At 42.0% G+C, this 10330-nt stretch overlaps 1 protein-coding gene across 10 annotated transcripts in view; it reads left to right on the forward strand.

Moving 5' to 3' along the window:
* Positions 1-8319, forward strand: part of RAP1GAP2 (RAP1 GTPase activating protein 2) — a 252831-nt gene extending 244512 nt beyond the window's left edge. For 4 of the 10 annotated variants that reach the window (XM_074974531.1, XM_074974533.1, XM_074974535.1 and 1 more), the window contains 3 exons: positions 235-311; positions 1416-1454; positions 2717-8319. In XM_074974531.1, the coding sequence (XP_074830632.1) occupies positions 235-311; positions 1416-1424 (86 nt within the window). In that variant the 3' untranslated portion in view covers positions 1425-1454; positions 2717-8319. The remainder of the gene's footprint in view (positions 1-234; positions 312-1415; positions 1455-2716) is intronic. The other 6 variants (XM_074974541.1, XM_074974536.1, XM_074974537.1 and 3 more) reach the window with 2 other exon arrangements.
* Positions 8320-10330: the final 2011 nt, after the last annotated feature.

Consider the following 10330-nt stretch of genomic DNA (forward strand, 5'->3'; position numbering starts at 1 on the left):
TCGGTGACATTTCTCTCAGAAATATTATGGGATATAATTAAGCATCAGTTTACTCCATCCAGGATGATTGCTTAATGTGGAGATTTTGCCAAATCTTTAGAAAGACTGAATGAAATGATTGTTAAAATCAATGGGAATCCATTCAACTGACTGACTGGTTGGGCTGGTCTAGGTGCAGTCAAGATTACAGCTTAAACAAATATCGGTTTATTGATTTTTTTTGTTTCCTGACAGATATAAAGAGCAGAAACTCTCCAAGGTCCAATCTAAAGTTTCGCTTTGATAAGCTTAGCCATGCCAGTTCCAGCACGGTACGTATCTGTTATTTTAACCAGACAGTGTACTAAGCATGGTCTCACACACTGAACGTGTTATAGCTCCAATTGTCCACTATGTCCGAGCTGTGCTTGGATAGAGAATAGCAGCCACTGGGAACCAGTTGCAGCTCCCTGATCCTCAGCAGCAGGGTCCTACTCTAACGTCTGTAAACAACGTTACGCCTGTGGAGAATCAGGTGCAGCAGTTCAATGCCCTGGGATACCTTGACGTGCTCCTTCGTGCCAGGTGTAGGAGGGACAGCTAGTGTGGGAGGCCATAGCACGAGGTGGCTCTAGCAGACCAATGTCTAAGGGTCTAACTCTGGTAGTATAGCTCACATCAGCCCACAAGAAAATGAGCACACGGAGAGGGAAGACTGTGCAACCACCACCACCACCAAACTGACAGAGGGGGCAACTCACTGGTTGCTCCACAACAGAACCTGAGGAGAGAAGTTCCAGTCTGAGGCCAAGGAATGAGCATGGTTCTCTGTATAAGCCCCATAACAAAAGATACGGGGTCTCATGTACACACACATCTCCCATCCCCCTCCCCACACTAAATTAAATGTGCTCTTAGCACAGTCTCTTGCAATGGGTTCCCAGAGTCAGCATCATACATGCCCATGTTAATTGACACACACCAGCCCGGGAAATGCCAATGACAGTCACCAAAGCATGGCATTCCCAACTAGACTTCTTGGTTTCTTCTGGCGTCGGGTGGCTCAGTTGTGCAAAATGGGTACAATGTTGCTTTTATGGAAAGGAAAGGGGAGGGCAGAAAAAAGGATTGGGAAAAGCAGGTGGTCTGTTGATGGCCAGTCCCTGGGCAACAGCCGCAGGGTACCTGTTAAAGCTGGTCCAAATGCTTCAAAATTGTGATGATGAAGTTGTCTTTGTAAAAATTTCATCAGCATTTTTTTCACCCATTCTGTTACTAGCAATGTGAATTTAATTTCTGACCATCCTGGAGGCCTCTTGGGGACAACTGTAGATCAAGTTAAGAAATACAGGAGGAGCAGGGTAAAAAGGTTTTTACACAGTTGTCCCTTTATTTGTATGAAAAAAATCTGTGTTCTGCTTTTTTCTTTTATATAGAGTCACTAGCAGGCAACAGACGACATGAACTTGTAAAAGGTAAGCGTTTTGTAATATGGTCTAAGATGATTTGTCCATTCCCCTGCCAGTGCAGTTATAGTATATTTACTTGGGTTTTATCTAGCATAGTTTTAAGAGTCCCAGTGGGGCTTCCATCAGTTCCCTTATGGGGCGATTGTTCGGCCAGTTAATAGATTTCACTGTGGCAAGGTCAACGGTTTTAGCTGTTGCATGGTTTTTTTTAAAGGAGTGGTTAGAATTTTTACAGTGAGAATAAGGATCCATTTTGTTCATTCTCATAACTGGAAAAAAACCAGGCTGAATAAGTTGCTCAAACATCCTGCCCTCGCAATTCTGCTTGCCAAAAAAAAAAAAAAAAAAATCCAAAAGAACATTTGGGCAGGGCAGACCTCATGCATGGAACTATTCAGCTCATCAGGTATGTTTTACAAGCATTTAAAACATGGAATTGTAATGGGAATTGTTTTGCAACCCTTAGCAGTTTTTCAGCTAATGGCTAGAATAACTTGGGGGGTGGGGGAGGTCTCAGTCTAGTTCTAAACAGACACGTGTCCACAGCAGAAAATACCTCCATCAGAACTGGCAACAACTCTGTTTCATCAGAGGAGGTTTGCGTCTGGCTACTCTTCTGGCTTATGGGTCGCCCCCTCCAAGTCAAGGTTGAAATATACTGATGAGCAGCTTGCAAGGCCAATGTTGGAAATTCTAGTGGTTTCATTGCAGGTCTTGTGATAGTTGTGTTTTTTGTTAAGCCCCAGCTCTTGGAGTCCTGTTACTTCACAAAAACCTCAGTTTTCATTCAATTAAAAAGTTTCTAGCCCTCAGTTGTGGTGAACAGCCTCAAACCCCAGACGTATCCCAAAATGTATAATTTTTTAAAACCAGGCCATTTTTAAGCCAATCTCCTGCTCTGTGCATGCTGACTCATGAGTTTTCAATACTTAAGAGTTTGCAGCACTGCTAATCCTAACTCTTCTGTGACTTCAGAGGGAGATGGAGTGGCTCAGCACCTGTGAAAAATCTGGCCTTTCATGTTTACAGTTATCACTAACCTTCAGCAAATAATATGGGCCTGATCCAAAGCCCACTGATCTCAGCTGAAGATTCCAGTTGGCTTGGACCATACTTTCACTTGCAGGTGAAAGTTTTTTACAGCCTCATAGTACTTTGCGGAACTCTGAAAGTGGCACGTCTTATTCATAGTGTCGCTGACCCTTTCTTGAGAATTTTCTCCTCTATCATTTTCATTCTCTCTTTTTGCCTTTTTTTTCTTTTTGCAGTTTATTTCTGTTATGACAAAGGGAAAAACTCTTCTCTTCCACCATCAAACGGGAAACCGTATTCGCTACACTAATAGCAACTGCCACGCTGCATTGTGCGATCTTCACCTGCTCAGCTGTACCTTGAAGTCAAGAAGAAACTGCCATCTAGCAGAAATTTCTGTAGTCTAACAAGAACCCGTCTTTTCAGAGTGGTAAGCAAGTTGCTCGACTCCCATTTTGTCTGACAAAACACATTCTTGCATTGCAGCGGGAGATGCATCTTCACCCTCTCGCTCGGTGCTCTGAAATGTGTTACCCTCGTGTGCGCCTTGTAGCTATTTGTCTTAAGATGAGTGTTGTTCATCTTGTAGATCTTTGACTGGAAAAAGACAATTCAGTAACCAATCCTGTTTCCCATAGGCCTTTTCCTATTGCAACTCTGTGTCTATCAATTTGAGCTAGCATCTGTTTTTCCTTGTCCAGAAAGTAAGCAGGACAGACATTCTCTGTCATTTCAGGATGTCTCTGTGCTTTATTTTTAGTTGCCTAATGAAAAACAGGTGGTTGTTTTTTTTTAAGGGTGGGGGGAGCTTGTCAGGAGACATGCACAAGCTCTTTCAAATATATTTATTTGACTCTCAGCTTGGACAGGAGGGATTTCCTCCTCCTCCTCCTCACTTTGCTCTGATCCGTTAAGGGATTTTGGAGAAAAATCAAGTGCTGCTGTAAATCAGTAGATCTCTATTGACTTCCGAGAGGCACTGTGGTCTAGTGGATGTGGCCCTGGGTTTTATTCCTGGCCGCTTTGAGTGAACTTGAGCAGTAATTTCTGTCGGCCTCTGTTCCCTTCCTCCTTGTTGGGGTAGGAACTGTCTCATATGATGGGTTTGTTCAGTGCCAAGCATAATGCGACCTCCAGGCACTCCCACTCTAGAAATAATAACAACGGAGGCTGCGCCATTTTACAGTAGAGAATTTGGCCCTCACCCTTTAGGAGGACATATGGTCTGGAGAATATCCACTTGGCTGAAATCTATCTCCAGCAAGCAAATTACAAGCTGACTTCTGTTGTTTGTTTGTGTAAACTCGCTTGGCAGGACTGGGTAACCCACCCACTCAGAGGAAGTTCATCCTTTTGCTGTGTAATGGATTATTCACATTCTGTGGGGAGCGGCTGTGCAATGTCAAAACAGGGCTGGGAAGAAGGGAAAAAAACCCCATCCCGTGAATAGAGTGTGACAAATGAGCAAACGCCACTCTCCCGTAATCACACAACAACTCTCCAGCTCTTGTTCTAAGTCTCCATAATTCTACATCACCCTGGGGCATGGCTTATTTCTGCAAACAGGGCTTGTACTTGAGCAAGGTTCTCCTTTGCTTGGGCAGCAGCCGTGTGGTTTGTATTTTTATGGGTGCCATGATAGTATACAAGAGCCTGCAGAATGACCAACACAATGCTCTTGGGAGACATCACCAGAGATTCTGCACCTCACCCAATTAGCGAAGGAAGTTTGCCATTAGAAAAGGGACAAAAACATTGGAGAACATTTTTTAAGCTGTATAAATATGCCACAGATTTACAGTATTGTGAGAAAACAGTCAGGCCCCCCCCCCCCATTTTTCCTTCCACTTTATGCTTCATGGAAAGTGATTTCACTTCCCCCTCATAGGTCAACTCATCAGTAGTACATGGCATTGTTAAGGAACAGCACCTAGGTCACCTGCCACCCTTCAAGACTCAACTGCCAGGACCTGAGGGCTCCTACAGAATCAAATGTAGAAGTTTAATCAAACACCAGGGGTCTGAATGTACATCCATTGCCCTGCACCTTTTACTCTAGTGCAATGAAAGGGTAAAATGGAATTATGGTGGTTGGCTACTTTGCACTGTGTGGCTAAGGCAAGGGAGATTCAGAGCCTGGCTAATTTAATGGGTTCCTGTAGTACGACTGGAGACATTTAATGAAACAAAGAAGAGGCACTTTCATTTTTATCAGCACCTGAACTGCAGCGAGAGGGGAAGTGCTTTATATAATTTAAACACCTTTCCCCCTGCCCCCAAACAGAGTGACTTAAACTACAACTGGGCAGTGGTGATTCTGACTAAGTAGATCTCAAAAGCACCCACTGAATTTTATGGGCCAGATCTTCAGCTGGGGTCAGCAGGTGATGCTCCAGTGACCTCAATGGAGCTATGCTGACTTGCACCGTATGAGAATTGGACCCCATATCTCCAATTTTAGTTTCACATGAAAGACTTTTCAGTACCTGACTTGTTCCTCCAGAAAATGGGGGGAAAGACAGTGTAATTTCTATGGCAAAGAGTTGCTAAAGCTTCTTTTATGGGAAAATAATTTACTATGGAAATACTGGTGGAGCTAATTGCACTCTGTGGTCCTTTCCCCCTCCTGTGTGTGACAGCTTGTATGTCATTTCTGGTGGTGGGTACAAGTAACTACTTTGATTTTGATATCAGGAACTCTAAATACCTCTATCAATTTCCATAAAATGTAGCCAGCTTCCTTTTTTTTGTTCTTTTCTTTTGGAGGGCCCATCCAAAGCCCACTCAAGTCACAGGGAGTCTTTCCACGAGAGGGCTTGGGACCCATTCTATTAGCACTCTAAAAAGAAGGTTTCCACACTCTGTAAAATGACAACAATTTTTTTCCTTAAATTGATTCGCTAACACTGCCTCATTAAATGTGGGGCATCACTTGCATTTGGAAAGAAAATTTTCATACTTTGAACTTCAAATGTATGCCCTAACCTCTGGCACCAAAGAGGCTCTGAAGTGTCCCAAATGGGTCTCTGGTGTCTAATTTGTGGATGTTAAGTGCAGAATTGGACACCCCACCAATCACAACCATAAAGTGACAGAGGAAAGTTTAAAATACATGTGAGCATAACAAAGCGAGGTACCGTATTTTCAAGCAGCCCACAGCAGGGGGAGTGCTTCCCACAGGCAAATCCTCAGCTGGTACACTTCAGTATAGTTTGATTAAACTCAAAGGAACTACACTGGCTCTACAGCCTTGAAGGATCTAACCCCATGCTGGCAAAGTGCTATGGTAACTTGGACACAAGCTGGCCTGGCCTTCGGAAAGAGCCTGAAATTTTGGTTGAGGCAAACACACAGTCTGAAGAACCAAATGTTCATTTTCGGTCAGTAGCACACTGCATATTGGTTTACTAAAACAGATACTTAAATTTGTACAGGTGCTGCTGGTGCCTACGCATAGTCTGCCAATTTAAAATAAAACTAATCGCCATATAAGAGCTTGTAACTATAACAGCAGATGAAGTAAAGGGCAATAGACAAATTTTATTGATTATTTTCTCTGAGAACAGAAAGTTTTTCTTTAAAAAGTACCGCTCTCTGCAGAATGAAATACTAGTAACAATTAACCAAAATTCAGAATATTTTCCCCGAATAGAATTTAAATATTAAAAATGAATATTTTGTTTAAATAAGGAAAAAGCACTGTCTCTTAAGTCCTGTTTTGCAGCAGTATGTGTAGATAGGTACAGATGTCTCAGGTTCAAAACATTTTAAAAGCTCATATCTGTGTGCCAGGGCAGCAACTTTTACATATTTTCTTCACTCTTTCACTTAGATAGTGTTTGATCAATTTCCTGAAGCCATATACCAAAATGTCACCTGGTAGCTTTTTTTTTTTTTGGTATTTCAACGGGCTGCTTTGATTCTACAGAAGTCACCTTTAGCTTAAGTGCTGATCTCTGTAAAATCTTTTGGCATAAGACATGTCATCTTGGGGTATTTCATTAGAGACTGTGACTTTCAGTAAAAGTTGTTTGAATGGGATTCAAAGCAATGGCGATGGGAAAGTTTGAAAATATGTGAGAGAAATACAGCAAAGTGGACTCATCTTCACAATACCACAGAATTTCAGAGGAGATGGAGACTTAAGGTCAAGTTTTCAAAAGTACCCAAACATGTCGGAGTTTAAGCTTGATGAGTCTTAGATACTTTTTACCCCCCTCACCACTTGTGATCATTAAAGATCCTGTGGAGCATTTTACAAGAGTAGGGGTTTTAATGCTGCTGTCCTAGCCACATTCCCATAGAATTACTTTGTCTACTTACGTTCCTTTGAAGTTTTAAGGGAGGGACAGTATTCTTCTTCACTTCCTGTGCTACACCTAGGAGGCATCTACACATCAGTATATATTGCACAGTGCTTTAGGATGACAAGAACTACATTAGAGGAAACCCTCAGTAGTTCTAGTTAATACACTAAATTCTCAGACAGTGCACTTTTCCAGTGTGAGTGAAAAATGGGGATTCAGAAAGCAGAAACAAGATATTTGTGTCATTCTTCACATGGTCCACAAAAAAGAGAGATTTCTATGGGACAGTGTTCTAGGGTCTGTCTTACCTTCTTGCACTGATTTTACTGTATTAACATGGGTATGATGGAAGTGCAAACACTGTATATTTATTTAATTTCCAAATAAGACATTCTGGGCCAGATCCTCAGCTGGTGTAAAACAGCATAGCTCCACTGACTTCAACGAAGGCCTGGTCTTCCAGTTGGGGGTCATTTTATTTTATGCTTTAACTTTTCCACCACTTATTTGAGCCCTAAGGGCAAGAAGTTCTCTTCTCTAATCTGCAGCACATCCTGCACTTGTTACCTGCCTGGAACTTCCACAGAGAGCACTGGGGACTGTAGACAGAGAAGAAGAGGGGGATTTTCAAAAGTTCCTAAGGGAGTTAACAGCAGGAGTCAAATTGAAAGTCTGTGGGGCTTGTGCTCCTAAATTGCTGAGCCTCTGAAAACCCCATCCCAAATATATCATATGCAATCAATCCCACATTGCAGACAGGAAATCTCAAGTGCAGAATGGAATGGAGAATTTTGTCCTGCCTCTCAATAGCAGGAAGGGGATTGGTTTGCAGCTGTGTACGCAAACTTACATGTACGTAAGTGCTTTCCTGCATAAGTCTCACTGAACTCTACAGAAAGCAGAGCCCTTAAAGTGCTTTGTTGAACAGGGGTGTACTTAAGCAAATATTTAACTGCTTTTCTGAACTAGGGCTTTGGTTAATGTAGCGATGAAGGGCCAAACAGCGAGCTGGTGTAAATGGACACATTAACCCCAGCTGAGGAGCTGTGCCAAAGATTTTTCAGTGATCTTTGGGCCTGATTGTGAGAGGCACATACAACTGCCATTTAAGTCAATGGACATTGTGGGGGCTCAGCACCTCAGACCTTTGATTCATGGGGCTTACGTTCAAAATTCTGTTTCATTTTTAAATAGTTAAAGGTTTCTTTTTTTTTCCAAATCTTAAAGCATGCTTTCAATTTTTTTTTGTCATGAATGTAGTACTGTATAAAATCCTGCAAAGGGTTTTCTAAACATTAGAATGTGACGAGAGGTAACCGTGTAGAAAAAAAAATTCTTAATGAAATGTATCTGACAAAAAAATTATTTTTTTGTAGAGAGGTGATGCTTTGTAGAGTTTCTGGTTACCTATGTTTGTGTAAATAATGTACATTTAATTTATTGCTATGGTAGCATATTGTATTTGTTATGTATAAAAACTAATTCTAAAGGTTCAAAAATGTATATTTTGTTGCTTAATCGTGTCTTTGCAAAGTTCACAATAAATAACATATTTTGTGCCTGTAAGCGTACCAGGATTTATGTGCACTGATAAAGCACTTGGCTTAAACTGCACCCTGCAAGGGTTGCTTGTGATCTCCCTTATGTGATTTTATGCTGGTTTACTTCCATGAACTACTGTGGAGTTACTCCTGCTTTACAGCAGTGTATGAGATCAGAATCAGGCCCTATGGGAAAGCAAATGTAAATGAATGGCTAAACCATGTAAGCCAGATCCTCACTTTGTAAATTGTAACTGGCATACATCCACTGATTGCTATGGCCAATTTCCATCACCTGACGCTCTTAATATAGTTGGATCAATTTTTCATTTTGAAAAAGTGTGTTACCAACACACCGTGGGCCAAATTTTGTTCATTTATACTGGTGTAACTTCAGTAGAGTTACTCCTGATTTACTTTGAGAACAGAATTTGGGACCAATTCAGCAAACCATTTAAGCATGTACTTATGTCCCATTGAATGCAATGGAACTTTAAACTTAGCTTTACGCACATGCTTGACTGAAGTGGGTACTTGGCCGTTTAGCAGCTGGAATGGATAGCTTCAGTGTCAGATTTTAAACGCTATAAATGGCCAGTGCCTTAATTCAATGTTAAAACAATGAATGAGTGCCCTTGCTTATTGTGATCTGAGTTGACCTCAAATAGATTTGCCAAACCAGCAGCCTCAAATTGGGTATTTCTCTCTTTTTAATGTTGTGAATTATTTACTTTACAAAAACCACAAAGGTCATTACTAACACACAGTGCCATTTTCAGGCATCATGTCTCTTTACAATAGTAAGCTCCATAAAACTTTAAGATGAACAAGAAGTGATGACTTTTTGCCCCTTTGGTTAAGAGCACTTGCAAGTAACACGCTGTTGAATACCAGTGCCCTGTAGATTGTCTATGGGTTTGTTTCCAGGCAGAAGCTGTAATGCTTTAACAATACTGGCATCAAAGTGGTACCTGCCCCTCGTGTGACATGGCCAGTTATATAGGTAGAAAGGTGCTTTATACAATACGGGTAGGCCAGGTCTCAGTCAACATGGTGGGCAGACCTTCAGCTGGTAGAAATCCCTGAAGTTCATTGCTAGAGTTATACCAATTGAGAAGCTGGCCCTCGTGTTCTCTTTTTTTTCCCAGAGGTGAATTTACTTCACTAGAGTACTTTTCTGAAGCAGAGCCCCCTCCCTTCGAGGCTCATCGTAAGTAATTTAGGGTGAGACCTTGAAATAAGATTGGTCCCTACTACTAATCAAACCACATGGAAGAAGGGAAAATAAATATTCAATTAGTCTAAAACATGCACATGACAGTAACCACCTGGATTCCACCAACCTTTGAGCCCTTACAAACGTTCTCCCTGTGCCAGGCATGAAATTGGATTGTCACTGAAACGCATAAGGCCTCGCTTAAATCCCTGTAGTTTGGAAATTCAGTTGCAACGTCCCAGATCCTTCCCTCCCGATGTTGTCTGGAGGCCACATGACTGGTAAAGTGTCCCTAAAGCTTCAGCTGAACAAACAACAAAGGAGATTAGCCGGTGCTGCTCAAGCTTCAGGCATTTTTTGTCAAGGTATTACTCCACTGTCCCGGCAACTTTATATCTTCAGCACTGTAACAAAAGAGGGAAACAAAACCAGGAGGCAGAATAAATCTTCCTTGATTTATACCTCAAAGATAATACAGTGGTAAGTGTCATGGGAGTGTTACACCACAGTCTCTTTATGATGCAGCAGGCAGAGTGCAAAGCACTATAAAGCTGGGATTTTTGACGGAGCCAAAGGGAGATTAACTCCCTTCTTCTCCCTCAGCCTAAAATGATGAGGGTTAATTGTTGCTTTGCACCAGATTCCACAGTGGTGAGGGGCAATGATGAAGTGTACTGGCAGGAGGCCCTGGGATGCACTGTCGCTGTGCCACATGTGTTTCCCAACTGCAGCATCCAGTCCAACGGGTGTGGTGCTAGCCAGGGGCAGTCCTTGGTTTCCTTCAGA

This window comes from Natator depressus, chromosome 17 (genome assembly GCF_965152275.1).
Source record: "Natator depressus isolate rNatDep1 chromosome 17, rNatDep2.hap1, whole genome shotgun sequence".
NCBI lineage: Eukaryota > Metazoa > Chordata > Testudines > Cheloniidae > Natator > Natator depressus.